This window comes from Schistocerca cancellata, chromosome 1, assembly GCF_023864275.1.
Source record: "Schistocerca cancellata isolate TAMUIC-IGC-003103 chromosome 1, iqSchCanc2.1, whole genome shotgun sequence".
Lineage (NCBI taxonomy): Eukaryota > Metazoa > Arthropoda > Insecta > Orthoptera > Acrididae > Schistocerca > Schistocerca cancellata.
In genome coordinates, this window is record NC_064626.1 from 834,534,184 (window position 1) to 834,556,327 (window position 22,144).

Consider the following 22,144-nt stretch of genomic DNA (forward strand, 5'->3'; position numbering starts at 1 on the left):
CGGTGTGGCCGTGCGGTTCTAAGCGCTTCCGTTTGGAACCGCGTGACTGCTATGGTCGCAGGTTCGAATCCTGCCTCGGGCATGGATGTGTGTGATGCCTTTAGGTTAGATAGGTTTAAGTAGGTCTAAGTTCTAGGGGACTGATGACCTTAGAAATTAAGTCCCATAGTGCTCAGAGCCATTTCAACCATTTTTTGAACTTTCTTGTTATTCTTCAGAGTTTATCATTTGTTTTGGAGCAGTGCATCCGCTCCGACATCTTCGCCAGCTTCAGCCACCAGCTGATCTGATGCGTTTGGAGGACTTAGAACATGATTGGGCCATACAACTCTTAGCGTCAAAAGAGCGCCGCTGCTACTGCCACTGGCTCAGTTTTTCCCTGATTGTCTTGTTGTTAGATTCATAAGATTAGCAATCGCACAGGTTACCATTATTGCATATTAGTAAGAAGTTGCCACAGGTCGCCATTATTGTGTCTGAATCATTAATTGACAACGAGAGAAACTGAATTCCATTAATTGCTAGTTATCTAACTTCTGATACACAAATAGATCCAAATAATTGGACTACTCGTATCAGTTAACATTTTATCGACCTCCCCAACAAGTAACGTTACAAATATAACAGTACGTGACACTAACTAGTGGTCTATCCGAAACGCAAGCGCGGTCTGAGCTAGAGCTCAGTCAGTACGGATAAATATGCTGCTCTCTGTCTGTAGGCTGATATAGCAGGTGACATCACTCAGCTATAGGACGACGTTGTTTTCTACAGTGAATGACTACAAGACATCATACGATTAAGAACGATCAGGGAAGGAATTATTTTTAGCTGGGCCACACAGAACTGGCAAAAAATACTAGAGTAAGAACATTAATGGTACCGAGGAAATGCAACGAAATGGCTCTGAGCACTATGGGACTCAACTTCTGAGGTCATTAGTCCCCTAGAACTTAGAACTAGTCAAACCTAACTAACCTAAGGACATCACACACATCCATGCCCGAGGCAGGATTCGAACCTGCGACCGTAGCGGTCTCGCGGTTCCAGACTGCAGCTCCTAGAACCGCACGGCCACTTCGGCCGGCCAATGCAACGAAACCAAATAATGTTACTCATAACGCATCTTAGACACATAGAATTACGAATATACCTTACATCGCAAATGGAGTCTCTCTTGCTCAAAAAGTGGTAGACATTAGTCGGCCACGTCATCCTCGTGTCGCTAAACAAGAAGAGCGATTCCCGAGTTAGGCCAAAAGAACACACAGATCGTGTTTCACATTCTGAAGGAATGATTAGGCATTAGGAAAACAGCATCATAACATTCGAAAGTTCGTCAGATCCCTAGTGATGTGAAAGTTATGGTGATTCTCGTGTTCGATTTTGATGCTGATGTCGTAACGCACGCCGTCCCTCAACACTGTCAACGAGCTGTGTCCAGTTTTTGGACTCAACCGGAGGGAGGCTTTCAGAAAGACGCGGAAACACTTTCTGCAGAAACTACCCGTCATTTTGCAGGACAATGCTCGGGCACATAGAGGGCCAGCTGTGACATATCAGTTCCATCATTGTGACTGAGAATTGTTGCAACATTCGCCAAACTCCCCAAACGTATGCCCTCGTCGCTTCTATTTGATTCCTGAAATGAACGACGCTCTTCCTCCTATTCCCATCAGAAATGTTAGAGAGGTACTTTGAGCAACAGATGCTCCATTCGACCTGTCAACGCAAAAAAAAAAAAATGTGTGTGAAATCTTATGGGACTTAACTGCTGAGGTCATCAGTCCCTAAGCTTACACAGTACTTAACCTAAATTATCCTAAGGACAAACACACACGCCCATGCCCGAAGGAGGACTCGAACCTCCGCCGGGACCAGCCGCACAGTCCATGACTGCAGCTCCGAGACCGCTCGGCTAATCCCACGCGGCCTTGTCAACGCAGCTGGCGCTGTTAACGGCATCCTACGACTTCTAAATCGCTGGCAACGTTCTACATAAAATGCTCGTTACTTTTAAGTACAGTAAAACTTTGAAACATATATCAGTTGTAAATAAACTCACAAGAATATAGACTGAAGGAGGCGTCTGTTGTCGGAGTAACTACTGTTCTTGCAGACCAAGGAGGTCTTGAAATTCGTACAACACGCAGAGAAGGTAAAACTGAGGAAAGAAAATTTTTCCACGAGCCGATTTAGGATTCTCCAACGTTTCAAAATTCTCGCAAAAGCGTTGACCCACAAGATATAACGTCTGGCTGGGAAGCCCATGTAATTCGTTCAGCCGACCCAATTCCATACTAGAGACTGCATTTCTCTACTGAACGCCTACATAGGGGATTAAGTCCTCAAGTGAGTCGCAGTCCAGCGTGACGAACGGATCTCAACGTTTCCTGATACAGAGAAAAAGGAGAACACGACGCCCTGTCCAAAACGTACTGAACTCTGAGATCTAGGTAATGATGACATCAGAGACGCGTCCTCCTATAATCTGTATGGGGCACTTCTAAGGAGGCTTCCTTACCCTTGATGGCTCAACTACCGTTTACAAATCACGGGGTTTGGTCGGAGTGGTACCCAAGGCCTGCACTGACAAGTGACACGACTGATCAACCGAGATGACGCTCCTCCACGCAGCTAGCCTGTTACACTATAGCATCAGTGACGAGATTTAAGCGATTCTGGCATATAGGCAAAACGGTAATAGAGCCGTACCTTCTTACACTACAAGAAACTTAACATCAGGATTTCCGTATTATAACATCGTGTTATGAATGACGCAGTGTAATATCTCCATCGAGCACATTAAAACACAATATGAATTGCAATTCATGCTGCATAATCACTGGGCCCGTACGAGAGGCCTACAGTCCAAACAAACGCGCAGCGGCCTAGAGAGTCGGACATCTTTGGCAGCTGGTAGATTGCTGTGGCGAGAAAAGACGCCGCAACGGGTTCTTTGTGCGGGCTACCGCCTTCCGCCTCAATAGCCGGCAGAGAGGAGCGCGCGCTAAGACAGAAAGTTCATTAAGGGAACAATGGCGCTCCCTGGCTCACATATACCAACCAGTGAGCCAGCAAGGAGCGCGCCATTGTCTCTTAAGGCTGTGGGTACCTCCCTGACTCTGTCGGCAATTTGAGTTATTAGGAAACACTTTCAGCAAACCGATCACCGACCGGTGATGAAGTATAGGTAGCGTAGTGTGATGCGGCACATACGAGAAGCCTATCGTCTAAACAAATCCGCGTCGGCATAGAGCATCGGACACCTTTGGCAGCTCGTACTCGTAGATTGCTGTGGCGAGAGAAGACGCCACAACGGGTTCTTTACAGCACTGATGTTCCATTACTGGTTCTGTACAGCGAAACACTTTTAAATTTTTTCTAGTGTACACCACTGCGCGATAGTAGCAGTTTTCAGAGGAAATGAGGTTGCCCAGAAGGTCTCCCTGGTTCCCAACAGTAAAATAATAGTACAGAACAGAAAACTGTGAACAGTTCGAATGGTTCAAATGGCTCTGAGCACTATGGGACTTAACATCTAAAGTCATCACTCCCCTAGAACTTAGAACTACTTAAACCTAACTAACCTAAGTACATCACACACCTCCATGCCCGAGGTAAGATTCGAACCTGCGACCGTAGCGGTCGCGCGGTTCCAGACTGAAGCACCCAGAACCGCTCGGCCGCTGCGGCTGGCTCTAAACAGTTAAGTCGAATGATTCTCATGAGTCTTAAATGAAGCGAAGTATAAACTCATATATAATTCGCCAATATATAAGTGATGGGCCAGATATTTACCCAGTTCTTTTCAGGTATGGAGATCGTTTAGGAGAAAAATGGGAAACAAGGTAGTAAAAATTTAAGAAAAACAAAAATAACATACATAACAGCATTGAAGGAGGTGAAAGATATGATAAAGAAAATCGTAAGTTAATATAGTACAAAGATACAGGTATAATAGATATCTAAATGCAAAGTGCTATCGACAGGGGATGTCACATTGATTCCATATTTTTAGATTTCCAGAACTCTTTCGACACCGTTCCTCACAAGAGTCTTCTAACCAACTGCGTGCCTATGGGGTGTCGCCTCAGTTGTGCGACTGGATTCGTGATTTCCTGTCTGAAAGGTCACAGTTCGTAGTAATAGACGGAAAGTCAACGAGTAAAAAAGAAGTAATATCCGGCGTTCCCCACGGAAGTGTTATAGGCCCTCTATTGTTCCTGATCTATATTAACGACGTAGGAGACAATGTGAGTAGCCGTCTTAGATTGTTTGCAGATGATGCTGTCATTTACCGTCTTAAGTCATCAGATGATCAAAACGACTTGCAGAATGATTTAGATAAGATACCTGTTTGGTGCGAAAACTGGCAATTCACCCTGAATACAGAAAAGTGTGAATTTATTCCCATGAGTACTAAAAGAAATCAGCTAAATTTAGATTACGCTATAAGTCACACAACTCTGAGGGCTGTAAATATAACTAAATACTTAGGGGTTACAATTACAAGTAACCTAAATTGGAACGATCACATAGATAATATTGTGGGTAGAGCAAACCAAAGACTTCGATTCATTGTCAGAACACTTAGAAGGTGCAACAGGTCTACTAAAGAGACTGCTTAGACTACGCTTGTCCGCCCTATTCTGGAGTATTGGTGTGCGGTGTGGGATCCGCATCAGGTGGAACTAACAGATGACATCGAAAAAGTACAAAAAAGGCAGTTCGTTTTGTATTATCGCGAAATAGGGGAGATAGTGTCACAGACATGATACCTGAATTGGAGTATCAATCTTTAAAAAAAAGGCGTTTTTCGTTGCGACGGGATGTTCTCATGAAATTTCAGTCACCAGTTTTCTCCTCCTATTGTAAAACATTCTGTTGGCACCCACCTACATAGGGAGAAATGATCCTCACTATAAAATAAGAGAAATCAGGTCTCGCACAGAAAAATTTAAGTGCTCGCTTTTCCCGCGTGCCGTTCGGGAGCGGAACGGTAGAGACACAGCATGGTGGTGGTTTATTGAACCCTCTGACAGGCACTTTATTGTGAATAGCAGAGTAATCACGTATATGTAGATGTAGATGGGAGCACCATACTTCGCGGTCCAGTCCCAATAACGTGACCAGGCCCTAAGTTCGACGTCAATGTGGAATAGCGAATGTGGTAGCACTAGTAGTCGAGGGTATATAAAGCATGTTGTGACGGGGGGCGGGGATGGCGCTTTAAACAGTGCATTCGTTGTCGTAATACGATACGGAAACTGAGCGATTTATATGACGTCCAAAAGAACTTGATCATTGGCTTTCGGGCCAGGAGATGCAGCATTTCCTAAACGGATAAGTTGGTAAGCTGTTCGCGTACCTCTTTGTTTACAGTAAATTATGCGTGGCAAAATGGCGCTATCCAAACATGGCGTCGAAGCAACGTGCTGCACCACGGATGTGAGGGTTGAGGATGGCTTTTGTTGAGCTATGACCACTCAGATGAACTAAGCGGCTACCAACAGTGTCTTCTCAACGACCATTCAGCCTAACGTTCCTGCGTATACACCTCCGCAGCAGGCGTCAGGTTCGTGCACCCATGCTGACTGCTGTTCACTGGCGACGAAGGCTGGAATTTTCACGCCAGTAACTCTACGTCCACTGATTGCGACATCTGGCCTTTTCAGATAACTGATATCCATTGGCGTGTACGACGTGAAACATCTAAAAGCGAATACCCTGAATAATGGTCGGAAGGGGTCAGGCCGGATGAGGTAACGTTATGGTCTCGGGAATGTTTCTGTGGGATTCTCTGGCTGATCTCATTATTCTGGAATGCAAAATGCCGGCCTCGGTGGCCGTGCGGTTCTAGACGCTCCAGTACGGAGCCGCGCTGCTGCTGCGGTCGCAGGTTCGAATCCTGCCTCAGGCATGGGTGTGTGTGATATCCTTAGGTTAGTTAGGTTTAAGTAGTTCTAAGTTCTAGGGGACTGATGACCACAGCAGTTGAGTCCCATAGTGCTCAGAGCCATTTGAACCATTTTTATGGAATGCAAAATCGATCAATACAAGTACGTATTGATCATTGGTGACCATGTCCACCCCTAAATACAATCTGTTTTTCCACGGCACGATGGCATTTACCAGCAGGACAATGCAACTTGTCACACAGCTCGCAGTATACGTGCGTAGTTCGAACAGCACCAGCACGATCTTACCGTACTTCCCTGCCCACGAAATTCCACGTGTAGAAACCCGATAGACTATCTGTGGAACCTCCTCGATCGGGCTGCTCGTGTCATGGATCCTCAGCCGAGGAACTTGGAGCAGCTGGCGAGGGCACTGGAGTCTGCATGGCTCCACATCCCTGTCGATACCTTCCAGAACCTCACTGGCTCTCTGCCTGCACGACTGCAGCGATCCTCGCAGCGAAAGGAGATTATTCAGTCTTTTGACTGATGGTCACACTAATGTGGCTGGACGGTATAAAAGTGGAAATATAAAATCTACAGGGGAATAGTGCTGAGAGAATCGCCTGAAACGGCAACCTAGCAATGCTCATCGCATTTCTTATGGGGCACAAAGACTGAATGCAGTAGCGCACCAATTTTTTACTTGATTTCATTGCTGGTCGCCTACTATACTGGACGGAGTACCATACAGTGAACGGAAATGAAATGTAATAAATATATCATGACGTTGAATCTTTTATAAAAGTAACTTCACGAAGGAATGCCAGCACGAGAACACAAGGCAATATTTCTAGGTAATCAAAGGAATGTGTCTGTTTAAAAAAAGTAAATGACCTTGTTCATATTTAGCCTAAAGAATGTGTCTGATATAATAAAGTTACCTGACAAATATTATTCTTGGGTTATCACTTACACAATTACATCAGCGCTTGTCTGATCACCACAATGTGTACGTCGGTAAAAAAGTTAAAATATACCAGTAATTTGGAGCATCTTATAGTATATAGCCATTACTTAACATTACATCTGTTTCATTAGGTGTTTCCTTTCATTATTTAAGGGCAATTTCACCACGTTTCATTGAGAAAGTTCACCGCTGTCTTCTTGCTTCCTTGTCCAGACTGAGATTATGTTTCATTTCTAACGTCAATACTGATAAGATATTGAGAACTAATGTATCTTTCTTCTGTTGGGGATGAATTCTAGAGGTGATGTGACAGTCCCTACAACATGATTAGCTTTATGTCTCATTAAATGTAAGGTATGGAGAGGATAAGTAAGGGAATATTACTTCACAAGATACAAGAGTTAGATCAGAAGCAATCAGTGAGTCATGAAAGTATTCTTTAAGAAAGTGGAAATCTTCGAAGAGACTGGAGATAAAAAAGGAAAGGACTTGCAGGAACAATTACTACTATTGATCAAATAATTGGAGATACAGCAGCTAAGAAGGAGAATAAAAGTGAAGTCCGTCAAGGCGAGTTGCAGAAAATTTTATCTTAACAGGTTCCCACTGCAAAACGAAGAGATGTAGAAAACTTACTAGCCCACTTCTAGAATAAAACATCGACGAGTCATAAAGTAAAAATTTCATTCCACTCTGCGCCGTGATAAAGTAGAATGTTTCCGTAATGCTAGCCTTAGGCACTTGACTCTTGAGCTGCAAAATAACATACCAGTAAAATCTTGATAAGTTACTAGATATAAGGGACAGCCAAATGAGAAAGAGGCAGGTGGAAAAAAGTAAGTAAACTGTTTATTATTTGAAAAGTAATTGCGGTGCTTGTTAATACATTTGTCCCACTGTGAGACAAACGACCAATGGCTTCATGGAAAAATATTTGCGGTCGTCTATGACACCATTATTGTATTCAGACTTTCTAGTGAGTCGACGGCCACTAATATATTTTTTCACGACTCCAAAAATATGGAAATCACATGCGGATATATGGGGACTGTATGGAAGATGTTTAAGGGCTTTCCAGCGACACGCATGCAGCGTACTCGAAAAACCTTGGCAACATGTAGAATTCATACTAAAGAGAATGTATGATTAACAACTAATCAAATCTGGATAGAAATGTAATCTGCCTGTCATTAATAGTTAGATCTTATTTACTGACTTTACTGACTTGTGGAGCTACATATGATATATATTATAAAAGCGGAAGTTCGTGTGTGTGTGTGTGTGTGTGTGTGTGTGTGTGTATGTGTGTGTGTTTGTGTATGTGTGTGTGTGGGTGGGTGGGTGTTTGTGTGTGTGTGTTACTCCTTCAGCTGAAACGACTGGATAGATTTGGATGAAATTTGGAATGGTGAATCACAATCACATTGTCTACGCTATACATACCTACCTATCAAAGGCGTAGGGATGAATAAAGACTGCAGCCGACGACAACCAAATATCCGTGTTTATTCAACCACTATCAGAGAATGGGAGCACTTACTGGCTTTGAACGAACTTTTCATATGACATCAGACATTTACGAAACTTTTCCTCAATGCCAACCCTCAGAAAATGCTGTAACGAAAGAAGTTCGTCGTTTACAACATTTTCACTGCTCATGCAATAAAACTGCCGCATGAAACACGACGTTTTAGTTTACTACTTCTGTATTACTGACTGTATCCGCGACACCTTTATTTCAGTGTACGTCCACATGTATCACTGAACGTATCGACAAAGGTATATTACTGTGCGGCACATAGTGCAGGATATATGACGTCATAAACAACGAGGTGCGTGAAAAACCGCATGTAGTATAACGTTTAAATTTATTACTCTTTTACTACTAACTCTTTTCGAAGACAGTATTGACATACACCGACGCAAAAAAATAATAAATAAATAAATAAAAAGTTAAAAAATAATGAAAAAGCGGCACCAAGAAAGAGTTATTTGAGATAAACGAAAATTAGTATGCCTGTTTCTACAAGTGAAAGATGACGTCAATCCAAATTTTTCGCTTAAGGCTGACGTTAGTATGAGGATGCAAATCAAGTTTGATTTAGGTACGCGCAGTGAAGGTCGTAAGTATTAGTTACCTTCTAGATTGAATGTAGTGAGTTGATGTTAGTCAAGAATACCTTTAAGACGACGAAGGCACTTTGTCAACGGCTCACTGACTTTGAATGGGCTCGTATAAAAGTGCTATGAGAAGCTGAATGTTCCTTCCGTGACATTGCAGAAAGACCTTGCAGGAAGACTGATCTCCGGATGGCCACGTGGCACTACAGAGAGGGAAGATCGTCGTTTTTGTCCTATGGCTGTGACGCTTTGTACTGTATCTGTAGCAGCAATTTGAGCAGCAACTGGCGCCACAGTGACACAACGGACTGATCCTGTAGCGTGCATTCCACTGACCCCAAACCTCCGCCATTTCCGACTTCAGTGGTGTCAAGCGAGGGCTCATTAGAGGGCAGGGTAGAGGTCTGTTGTGTTTTCAAATGAAAGCTGCTTCTGCCTTACCGCCGGTGATAGCCGTAAGTTGGTTAAAAGAAGGCATGTTGAGGACGTGCAAGCATCATGCCTGTGGGCTATCACAGTGGACTTACACCCGGTGTTATGGTCTAGCATGAGATTTCGTAGTGTAAGAGCACTCTGGTTGTTATTCCACTTCCCCTGGCTGCGAATGCATACGTCAGTCTGGTGATTCTAGCTGTCGTGTTGCTATTCCTGAACAGCATTCCAGGGGATGTTTTCCAACAGGACAAAACTCGCCTTTATACCACTATTGTAACCAACATGAAACATGCTCCACAGAGTGGCGACATGTTGCCGTGGCCTGCTTGATCACCCGATCTGTCCCCAAACGAGCACGTCTGGGACATCGTCCGATGACAAGTATAACATTATCTACAACCAGCATTATCCATTCCTGTACTGACTGGCCAAGTGCAACAGAAATGGAACCCTATCCCACAAACTGACGCAATGCATGCACATTTGCATACTTGCATTCAACATTTGCAGTTACGCAGGTTATTAATGTACCAGAATTTTACATTTCCAGTGATTTTTCTCGCACCTACATTAATCTGTGACCTTGCAAAGTTATTCACTGAAATATGTTACAAAAATGGTTCAAATGGCTCTGAGCACTATGGGACTTATCTACTGTGGTCATCAGTCCCCTAGAACTTAGAACTACTTAAACCTAACTAACCTTAGGACATCACACACATCCATGCCCGAGGCAGGATTCGAACCTGCGACCGTAGCAGTCGCGCGGTTCCGGACTGCGCGCCTAGAAACGCTAGACCACCGCGGCCGGCAAATATGTTACACAGACAAATGTATTCCAGAAATTTCATTACCATACATCATTTATTTCTTGACGTTGTGATGTTCTTCCGTTAGTGTACGTCGCTGAATGTACCAACACAGATATATGCGACACACATTTCAGCAGATATGACGATAATACTGATATGTGTGAAAAAGTGCCACATCATGCATGACGCTTTAATTTATTATTTCTTTACTACTATCTATACTCACAACAAATTTCTCTTATGCCAAAGGATGTACCTGCTAAATTATATCATTGTACGACACATAGTACAACGGAATGGAGATTATCAATATCGAACTATGTGAAAATACGCTGAATAGCCAAAGAAACTGATACCGGCACACCTGCCTAATATCTTGAAGAGCCCCTGTGAGCACGCAGAAGTGCCGCAACATAACATTGCATGAACCCGACTAATGTCTGGAGCAGTACTGGAGGAAACTGAAACCATGAATCTTGCAGGGCTGTCCGTAAATCAGTAAGAGTGCGAGGGCATGGAGATCTCTTCTGAACAGCACGTTGCAAGGCATCCAAGATGTACTCAGTAATGTTCATGTCTGAGGAGTTTGGTGACCAGCGGAAATGTTTAAGTTCACAAGAGTGTTTCTGGAGCCACTCTGTAACAATTCTGGCTAAATGGTTCAAATGGCTCTGAGCACTATGGGACTTAATATCTGAGGTCATCAGTCCCCTAGAACTTAGAACTACTTAAACCTAACTAACCTAAGGACATCACACACATCCATGCCCGACGCAGCGGTCGCGCGGTTCCAGACTGAAGCGTCTATAACCGCTCGGCCACACACACATACTTAGCAATTCTAGGCGTGTGGATTGTCGCATTGTCCTGCTGGAATTGTTCAAGTCCGTCGAAATGCACGGTGGACATGAATGAATGCAGGTGATCAGACAGGGTGCTCAGGTATGTGTGACCTGTCAGAGTCGTATCTAGACGCATCAGGAGCCCCGTATCACTCCAACTGCACACACCACTGCAGAGCCTCCACCAGACTGAAGAGTCCCCTGCTGACATGCAGGTTCCATGAACTCATGGGGTGTCTCCATACCCGTACACGTCCATCCGCTCGATACAATTTAAACGAGACTCGTGCCACCAGGCAACATGTTTCCCGTCATCAATAATCCAGTGTCCGTGTTGACGAGCTCAGGCGGAGCTTAAAGCTTTGTGTCGTGCAGTTATTAAGGATACACGAGTGGGCCTTCGTTTCCGAAAGCACATATCGATAATGTTTCGTTGAATTTTTCGCACGCTGACACTTGTTGATGGCCCAGCATTCTGCCACGTTGAACGATTCTTTTCGGTCGTCGTTGGTCCAGTTCTTGAAGGATTCTTTTCGAGCCGCAGCGATGTCGGAGATTTGATGTTTTACCTGATTCCTGATATTCACTGCATACTTGTGAAATGGTCATAGGGGAAAATCCCCACTTCATCGCTACCTTGGAGATACTGAGTCCCATCGCTTGTGCGCCGACTGTAACATTACGTTCAATCTCACTGAAATCTTGATAACCTGCCATTTTGGCAGCAGTAACTGATCTAATAATTGCGCCAGACACATGTTGCCTTATATAGGAGTTGCCGACCGCAGCGCCTTATTCTGCCTGTGTACATATCTATGTATTTAAATACGCATGCCTGTACCAGTTTCTTTGGTGCTTCAGTGTAAAAAGCACGGTGAAATTCATTATAAATGCAGGTGAAATATGCGTACAAATAAGTGTAAAACACGTTAAATACATGTGACATATATTTCACTTTGTATATGGGCAAAGCCATGGGTAGAAAACTCGTCGTAAACGCCTGGAACCATTTTAATCAAATTTGGTACACATATTAGTTACGATATGGAAATAAATTCCGATGGAGTAGAAACCACCAGCTTCCTATTTGGGTAGAGTAGATAATTTTGAGAGAGAAGGAGGTGGACTGACAGAGAGGGGGGAAGGAGGAGGTGTTCACAAGTAGGGGGGAGTTGGCTAGAGAGAGGGGAGGTAGGAAGAGAGAGACAGAGAGGAAGAAAGAGATCGACAACGAGAGGTGGCAGAGGAGTAGATGGACAGGAAGAGACGGGAGGAGCATATGGATGGGGAGAGGGGGGAATACGTGTTGAACAGAGAGTGGATGGGGGAGAAGTAGAGGGACAGAGAGGGGGGAATTCATAGTGTATGGTGGAGTAGTGTGCAAGGGCCCACTGACCGGTGCAGGCGCCATCGGAGAGCAGGAAGCCGCGGTAGCAGGAGCAGACGGCGCGTCCCTCCACGTCGGTACACACGTGCTCGCAGCCGCCGCGGTCCGGGCCGCAGGCGTCCTCTGGTGGCGCTGACGAAGGCTCGCCGCCCGCTGCAAGACCTGCACGCACGAGCACTGACTCACATCAGAGGTTACACGCAATAAACTTCTTTCTTTACAAAATGTTATATCTCTGCATTAACTGATCTTTGCAAAATATTTTTTCCGTTAAAATCATTTTTTTTGTCGCCTTCGAAAATAAATTTCGATGAATAATACACGCTTACGGAATGTAACATGTTGTACAGAATGTCTCAAAAATATTAGTTTGATTTCAAAAGACTATATAGGGTGAGTCATCTGTCCCTAAAGATGTCGTTTTATGTAGCCCCCAGTGCAATATCCAGCCTTCAAAAACCACATGGGAGATTTTCATATTCTCTCGTACGATGTGCGAGTACAATTAGCCCTACGGAAAAAATTAGCAGAACCTTTTTGAAGGAAATTTAGTGTAGTTAAATTTTGTACTGGAATACGTTTTCGCTGGACGACGTAGATTTGGAGTTATTCAAGAAAAATATAAAAAAAAGTGACCTTCAAACGCACCCTCACTCTCACACTCAGCCCCCATCAGTCAGGATTTCTAGTACGTTGTTCATGTCAACCCCCCCCCCCCCCATCAATTTATAAATTATGAGGGCACGAATTATTTCTCACATTCCACTTTTCTGGTCTCCGACTAAGATACCCAAGCACGATTCACGACCCTTCCTCACAGCTTCAGTTCTTCCAGTACCTCGTACCCTACCTTCCCAACCACACGGAAGCTCTCCTGCGAACCTAGAGAGAACATGCCTGCGAACGGCAAATGTCCCGAGTTCGAATCTCGGTCCGGCACCCATTTTTGGTCTGCAAGGAAGTTTCATATCAAAGCACAGAGTGAAAATTTCATTCTGTAAAATTGATGTCTGCTTAAATTTTACCTAACAATTTTATGAATTATAAGATTTTTTTTCTCGTTCAGCTACAGGCAAAGCGTGATACACTTACAAACATCAACATAAAAATTTAAATTAACATTAACAATGATTTACAAAAAAATTTTCAGGGTTTCCAGCCACAAAAGTGCTTGGTCACTTATCACATGTATGTCCATCAGATTTCCTCCCTTAAGTCCGTGTACGTCGCACTCAACTATATGCTGCATGGTTTGACTCTCTCCGCACTCACAATTGGGGTCCTGGGAGAAACCCCACTTTTTCAACAAATATCCGCACCGACCAACACCTGTCCGCAGACGATGGTGGGGTAGATGGTGACAGCCTCGACGTGGCCTACCCCCCCAGTATCGTGCCGCACAACGATCGCATTGCGAGAAGAAAATCGAAATGCTCAGAACGAGCTGCGACACGAGAAGCAAATGTCACCACCAAACGGCGGCCGGACGTAGTAATACCTCCCGGCCCTCACAGGCGAAGTTACGCAAGAATTATAAGAGCATAACATAAACAGCCACATCATTGTATTAGGCAGGTCTCACTACGAAACTACTGTGCTTGTATTGGTTAATTTTTATATGAAATGTATTCGCAGTTCCGAATATGGATAACCATCAGTTATGTAATGGTCTGACGACAATGAACATTTGTGACGGACCGAAACTCCAACCCGGATATTCCACTTGTCACTAGCGGTCGCCTTACCGTTAAGCTATCCGAGCACGCTCGCTGCCCGACCCATATGTAATGAACTATGCATCTACAACCTGCACTCGTACATTCATTACGTATAGTCCCGTATAGTTCTGAGGCATCAAGGGATCACCAATTGGAGGGCAGCGTGGAGGGTAAAAATCGTAGAGGGAGACCAAGAGATGAATACACCAAACAGATTCAGAAGGATGTAGATTGCAGTAGGTACTGGCAGATGAAGAAGCTTGCACAGGATGGAGTAGCATGGAGAGCTGCATCAAACCAGTCTCAGGACTGAAGACCACAACAACAGCAGTCCCGTACAGGAGATGCATTTTAATCGAAAGTCGCTTATCCGGTGTCAGTGAATAAACACGATATTGCAGTGGCTGTGCTGTTCAGAATTACGATCCATCGTAATTCTGAATAACGCAGGAACTGCAGTATCTTAATTAGTTTCAGTTTAACATTAACAGAAGTATTTTTTATTGTCCGCAGCTCGTGGTCGTGCGGTAGCGTTCTCGCTTCCCGCGCCCGGGTTCCCGGGTTCGATTCCCGGCGGGGTCAGGGATTTTCTCTGCCTCGTGATGACTGGGTGTTGTGTGATGTCCTTAGGTTAGTTAGGTTTAAGTAGTTCTAAGTTCTAGGGGACTGATGACCATAGATGTTAAGTCCCATAGTGCTCAGAGCCATTTTTTTTATTTCATTACCCTCATTGGCCCATTTAAATTAATAATGTTAACGAAGTAGCCGATTATGCTGGGGACTTACTATCTCCATCAATAGAAACCAAAAATGGTCGAATATCGGGAATAGTTCCTGCAGTAGAAGGGAGTACCACGAAGGACCTAGTAGAAATCTTGACTGGTGAGTGATGAGTGTGGGGTTGGAGATGCGTTTGAAGGTCGCTTTTGCAGTTTTTCTTGAAAAGCGAGGCTGCCATAGAAGACGTACCCCGATGCAAAATTTAACTACATTAAATTTCCTACAAAAAAGGCCCTGTCCATTTTTCTGTAGGGCAAATAATTTGCGCATAGCGAGCGAGAGAATATGAAACTCTCGCGCGTGATTTTTGAAGACCAGATGTAACATTGCGGGTTCCATAGAACGACATTGGTAGGACAGCTGAATCACCCTGGATATTGTATATGAATGAAGACAGAATCTTGAAATAAATTTTAAGGTACGTGTCGAACCTAGACGTTTATTTAGCGCCAGCTGTAAGCTGCTGGTTCACATGGTTGACCGGTAACGGCCTGCGTGCTACAGCTGGCTCGCTCCCTCCCTTCTTCACTACCCGATGCACCTCGAGTCAGTGTGGTGACACCATGTCGATGGAACGCGCTTTGTGTTGTGGATTTCAGTAGATGCTATTCAGTTACAATTGTGCGCCTTCATTTTCCTCAAGATTACTCTGCTGCACCTCCTACGCTTCAAGGCATTCATCGACGTCACCATCAACTTAAACACACGGTTATTTATGTATGGAGATACCCAAAGGTTGTCGCCAAGTGCTCGTTGAAAACAGGGCACAGCCGACACGAGTTATGCACGTAATCCACAGCTGATGAGTCGCCGTGCGAAAGGCCAGTTAGCCAGTCCACTTGTGTGTCTCTGGTGACATACATGCTGAATCTATACAGAATATAACCAATATAGACCATAAAGGTCTACCCGTGGTCTACGGGTAGCGTCTTTGATTCATAATCAAAACGTCTTCGGTCCCGGGTTCGATCCCCACCACTGCCTAAGTTTTGATAAATAATCAGCATTGGCGGCCGAAGACTTCCGGCATAAGAAGTCAGCCTCATTCTGACAACGGCCTTGTCAAAGAGGGCGGAGGAGCGGATAGAGGTTCAGGGCACTCTCTTGTCCTAGGGGTGGGAAATTGCCCCTAAAGGCGGAAGAATCAGCAATGATCAACGACATGAGGATGCAGAAGGCAATGGAAACCACTGCATTAAAGACACGTAACGTGTATCCACAGGACATGTGCCCTGTAGTTGAAGAAGTGTCATGATAATCTCTCCATTGGCAAAAGATTCCGGAATAGTCCCCCATTCGGATCTCTGGGAGGGGACTGCCAAGGGCGAGGTTACCATGAGAAAAAGATTGAATAATCTATGAAAGGATAACGTTCTACGAGTCGGGGCGTGGAATGTCAGAAGCTTGAACGTGGTAGGGAAACTAGAAAATCTGAAAAGGGAAATGCAAAGGCTAAATCTAGATATAGTAGGGGTCAGTGAAGTGAAATGGAAGGAAGACAAGGATTTCTGGTCACATGAGTATCGGGTAATATCAACAGCAGCAGAAAATGGTATAACCGGTGTAGGCTTCGTTATGAATAGGAAGGTAGGGCAGAGGGTGTGTTACTATGAACAGTTCAGTGACCGGGTTGTTCTAATCAGAATCGACAGCAGGCCAACACCCACAACGATAGTTCAGATATACAAGTCGACGTCGCAAGCTAAAGATGAACAGAGAGAGAAAGTGTATGAGGATATTGAAAGGGTAATGCAGTATGTAAAGGGGGACGAAAATCTGATAGTCATGGGCGACTGGAATGCAGTTGTAGGGGAAGTTCTAATTGAGTTCTGTAACAAGTTTCAGCTAGTAATAGCGAATACCCTGTTCAAGAATCACAAGAGGAGGAGGTATACTTGGAAATGGCCGGGAGATACGGGAAGATTTCAATTAGATTACATCATGGTCAGACAGAGATTCCGAAATCAGATAATGGATTGTAAGGCGTACCCAGGAGCAGATATAGACTCAGATCACAAAATAGTAGTGATGAAGAGTAGGCTGAAGTTCAAGACATTAGTCAGGAAGCATCAATACGCAAAGAAGTGGGATACGGCAGTACTAAGGAATGACGAGATACGTTTGAAGTTCTCTAACGCTATAGATACAGCAATAAGGAATAGCGCAGTAGGCAGTACAGTTGAAGAGGAATGGACATCTCTAAAAAGGGCCATCACAGAAGTTGGGAAGGAAAACGTAGGTACAAAGAAGGTAGCTGCGAAGAAACCATGGGTAACACAAGAAATACTTCAGTTGATTGAAGAAAGGAGGAAGTACAAACATGTTCCGGGAAAATCAGGAATAAAGAAATACAAGTCGCTAAAGAATGAAATAAACAGGAAGTGCAGGGAAGCTAAGACGAAATGGCTGCAGGAAAAATGTGAAGACATCGAAAAAGATATGATTGTCGGAAGGACAGAATCAGCATACAGGAAAGTCAAAACAACCTTTGGTGACATTAAAAGCAACGGTGGTAACATTAAGAGTGCAACGGGAATTCCACTGTTAAATGCAGAGGAGAGAGCAAATAGGTGGAAAGAATACATTGAAAGCCTCTATGAAGATTTGTCTGATGTGATAAAAGAAGAAACAGGAGTCGATTTAGAAGAGATAGGGGATCCAGTATTAGAATTGGAATTTGAAATAGCTTTGGAGGACGTACGGTCAAATAAGGCAGAAGGGATAGATAATATTCCATCAGAATTTCTAAAATAATTGGGGGAAGAGGCAACAAAACGACTATTCACGTTGGTGTGTAGAATATATGAGTCTGGCGATATACCATCTGACTTTCGGAAAAGCATTATCCACACAATTCCGAAGATGGCAAGAGCTGACAAGTGCGAGAATTATCGCACAATCAGCTTAACAGCTCATGCATCGAAGCTGCTTACAAGAATAATATACAGAAGAATGGAAAAGAAAATTGAGAATGCGCTTGGGGACGATCAGTTTGGCTTTAGGAAAAGTAAAGGAACGTGAGAGGTAATTCTGACGTTACGGCGAATAATGGAAGCAAGGCTAAAGAAAAATCAAGACACTTTCATAGGATTTGTTGGCCTGGAAAAAGCGTTCGACTATATATAATGGTGCAATCTGTTCGAGATTCTGAAAAAAGTAGGGGTAAGCTATAGGGAGAGACAGGTCATATACAATATGTACAACAACCAATATGGAATAATAAGAGTGGACGATCAAGAACGAAGTGCTCGTATTAAGAATGGTGTAAGACAAGGCTTTAGCCTTTCGCCCCTACTCTTCAATCTGTACATCGAGGAAGCAATGATGGAAATAAAAGAAAGGTTCAGGAGTGGAATTAAAATACAAGATGAAAGGATATCAATGATACGATTCGCTGATGACATTGCTATCGTGAGTAAAAGTGAAGAAGAATTAAATGATCTGCTGAACGGAATGAACAGTCTAATGAGTACACAGTATGGTTTGAGAGTTAATCGGCGAAAGACGAAGGTAATGAGAAGTAGAAGAAATGAGAACAGCGAGAAACTTAACATCAGGTTTGATGGTCACGAATTAAATGAAGTTAAGGAATTCTGCTACCTAGGCAGTAAAATAGCCAATGACGGACGGAGCAAGGAGGACATCAAAAGCAGACTAGCTATGGCAAAAAAGGCATTCCTGCCCAAGAGAAGTCTACTAATATCAAATACCGGCCTTAATTTGAGGAAGAAATTTCTGAAGATGTACGTCTGGAGTAGTGAACATGGACTGTGGGAAAACCGGAACAGAAGAGAATCGAAGCATTTGAGATGTGGTGCTATAGACGAATGTTGAAAATTAGGTGGACTGATAAGGTAAGGAATGAGGAGGTTCTACGCAGAATCGGAAAGGAAAGGAATATGTGGAAAACACTGATAAGGAGAAGGGACAGGATGATAGGACATCTGCTAAGACATGAGGGAATGACTTCCATGGTACTAGAGGGAGCTGTAGAGGGCAAAATCTGTAGAGGAAGACCGAGATTGGAATAAGTCAAGCAAATAATTGAGGACGTAGATTGGAAGTGCTACTCTGAGATGAAGAGGTTAGCACAGGAAATGAATTTGTGGCGGGCCGCATCAAACCAGTCAGTAGACTGATGACAAAAAAGAAAAAGACCATTCATACTACCGATGAACTACATCATGCAGAATCTTATAAATTTATTCTATGCTAGAAGTGCTGGATAACAATTTCATTTCATATTTCGTGTTCAGTGACGAGGCCACACTCGATTATAGAGGGAAAGTGGAAAACCGTAATGTAAGTTTGTGGGGTCTGCAGCAGGGACGTACCATAGACGAGAACGAAAGGGACTGCAAGGCATCTCGCGTTTTGCGCCGTTTGCTGAGAGACGATTTGCGGTCCTTTCGTCTCTGGGCAAAAGTGTCAAAATTATGTACCTGGTTCTTTCCTAAATTCCGAGAACATGTCAAAAATCTCATTTTTCGACTGGTCAGAGCACAGGAACGTTTCAACAATGACTCGGTCATGGTGATGACGATGATGATGCTGAGGATGATGATTTGAGGGTGAGGGACGCTCAACATCGTGGACATCTGTGCCCTGACGAAAAGTCAGGGTTGGGGACGAAGGCTGTCCCCACAGGTAGAGCAGATTATAATGTATTAAAAAAATCTGCCTCCCTTACCCACCAAATTAGGGACGAGGCCTGACGGTTCACAAAATTTCACCACTCTTGTAACACTGGAATCAGTATCTGCGAGGATGGTGGGCAGATCTAGATCGAGACTGAGGGCTGTCCTAATATCAGTATATGGGACAGACATTGCCAATATATGCTGAACTGAAAGTGAAACGCCACAAACTTCACAGAGTGCTGGATCCTCACAACGGAGGATGAAGCCATGTGTTAAAGGGCTATGTCAGATCCTCCGTCTGGTAACCAGAACCCCTTTCCAGCCGTGAGACTGCCATGAGGTCCGCCATGCCTTTATGGTCAATTTGAGCGACCGCAGTTTGTTTTCTGTCATCTCTAACCATTCTGTCTCTCGATGACGCATGATGCGTATGTCACAAAATGAGATGATGGCGTGCAACAAGATGGGACATTGACGGACAGTACCATCCCGACATGTTTCCTTGGCGGCTTTGTCGGCAATGTCGTTTCCCTGCAGCCCAATGTGGCCAGGCACCCAGCAAAAGATCACCCACTTGCCACGTTGTTCGAGCCGCTGAAAGGAGTCATGATAGGGCTGAATCAGCTGGTCTACTGGGTACATTTGGTGAAGTGCTCGCAGTGCACTAAGCAAGTCGGAACAGGCAAGAAATCTTGTAGGGTGATGTCTGTGAATCCTCTGCAGCGCCATAAAATGCTATGTAATTCCACATCATAATTTTTATATTGTTCGGGAAGACGCACTTCAAGAACTGCAGGACATTTTATTGCTCGGGTCCATCTGAATAAACACTAAAATGGTGGTACATACTTAAAATTGACGAGAACAAAGTTGTAAACACATTATCTGGAGTACAAGTTTTCTTGTACTGTGTCAACTTTTAAAATCACTTTGAGCCTCTAAGGACACCAAGGCGGTGTCCCCGGCTGCGTATTTTGACGCCTGATAGATCCAAATCCCTGAGACAGTAATCAGAACGTATCACAAATGCCTTGGTCGGAGGGGCCAATTCATGAACAGCTGTTCAAAGGTGAGTTGGACCATTGCACTAAGTTCCAATGACTGAGGCCACGCTAACATTTTCAGTGACTGTCGAGCCAAAAGGATACTGCACCGAATCCAGAGTGGAGTTTCACCAGCCTCTACACACAGGTTCGGAACTGGGCTGGTCTGAAGGGCTTCAGTCGATATCCGAATGCCCTCATGGTGGACAGCATCTAACATCTGTAAACTGGAGGTACGGACTGATCCGTAGACTTGGTCGTAAACCGTGTATAGATCTCCATCTGAGCCGGGCACCACAACATCTTTGGTGCGCTGCTACCGACTGTATCTGTCTTATGTTCATTTCTGGCCTGTTGCTGCGAGACGAGCGGATGACTGGCCGCCAGAGGGTGAAAATAAGTAGCGGGGGACGGAGGTAGAGGGCCGTGCTCGACTAGCCACAGAGAAGTGACTTGCTGACGCCGGTGGGCAATTGGAGGTACGCGTTTACCGAGGACGTTCGCGTGCTCTGTTGGACCGAACAAAGCTGTAAGTCGGCGGCCTGACTGTCGAGTCTTACTGGCGCCATCACGCGTATTGGTATTTAACTGCAGCTGCTCGAAAGAAGCGAGCGTGTCCACATTGTGTACTGTGTGGTGAGGCCTTTTTGTAGTGGGAAGTATTTTGTTCTAAAACTGTGTTTGAACAATTGCATCCTGGTTCCTTGTGGGTGTACTTGATATCTGTGTCTTTACTCCGGTCTGATAATGTGACACAAACGCGTTTGTTTGTGTCTGGATACTTGACAGTGTCTGGCCGGTTTTCTGGACACGTATACGAAATTTGTGTTTCATTACCTGCCGTCATTCTTTTCATGTCATACTTGCCAGAATTCTTTAAAATCTCTTATATTTTGTTAATATAGCGTTCCAGGTAGTTACTCTTAAGATCATCGGTGAAGTATTAGCCTGACATATTATCTAATGTCTTGTATCTTAAGAAGATATTATTTGTTCGATATTTCCCAGCATTTAGTTCACTGATGGTTTTGGTATTTCATTTGAAAAGCGTTTAGCGCTTAGTGCTTGCCACATTGGCTTTACTCACTTGTCTCCTGCAGTTTGTTAGCATTCTGTTTAACGCTTTCAGTGTTTGTCAGACTTATTTTATGCACAGGTTTCACAATACCATCCCGACATGTTTCCTTGGCGGCTTTGTGTGTGTGTGTGTTACAAGACAGATAAGCCAATATTTAGTGCATTATTTGTCAGGGACCTCACTGTATGCTTTGGTCGATCTGACGACATTCACAGAACGATTTTGTAATACGCCTGTAGGAAATGTACACTGATCAGCCAGAACATTATGACCGCCTACATAACAGTCGGTATGTCCACCTTTGGCACAGACAACAGCGGCGACACGTCGTGACATGTAAGCAATGAGGCGTTCGTAGGTGGCTGTAGGTAGGTGGCACAACACCAACACACACAAGTTATCTAATTCCCTTAAATCC

The 22,144-nt window shown here is 44.2% G+C and overlaps 1 protein-coding gene across 1 annotated transcript in view; it reads right to left on the bottom strand.

The window, feature by feature from the left end:
- Positions 1-21,495, bottom strand: part of LOC126106674 (fibrillin-2-like) — a 174,949-nt gene extending 153,454 nt beyond the window's left edge. Inside the window, exons 1-2 of the mRNA XM_049913079.1 lie at positions 21,486-21,495; positions 12,477-12,629 (exon numbers count right to left, since the gene is read on the bottom strand). Coding sequence (XP_049769036.1) covers positions 12,477-12,629; positions 21,486-21,495 — 163 coding nt within the window. The remainder of the gene's footprint in view (positions 1-12,476; positions 12,630-21,485) is intronic.
- Between the last annotated feature and the right edge of the window lie 649 nt (positions 21,496-22,144).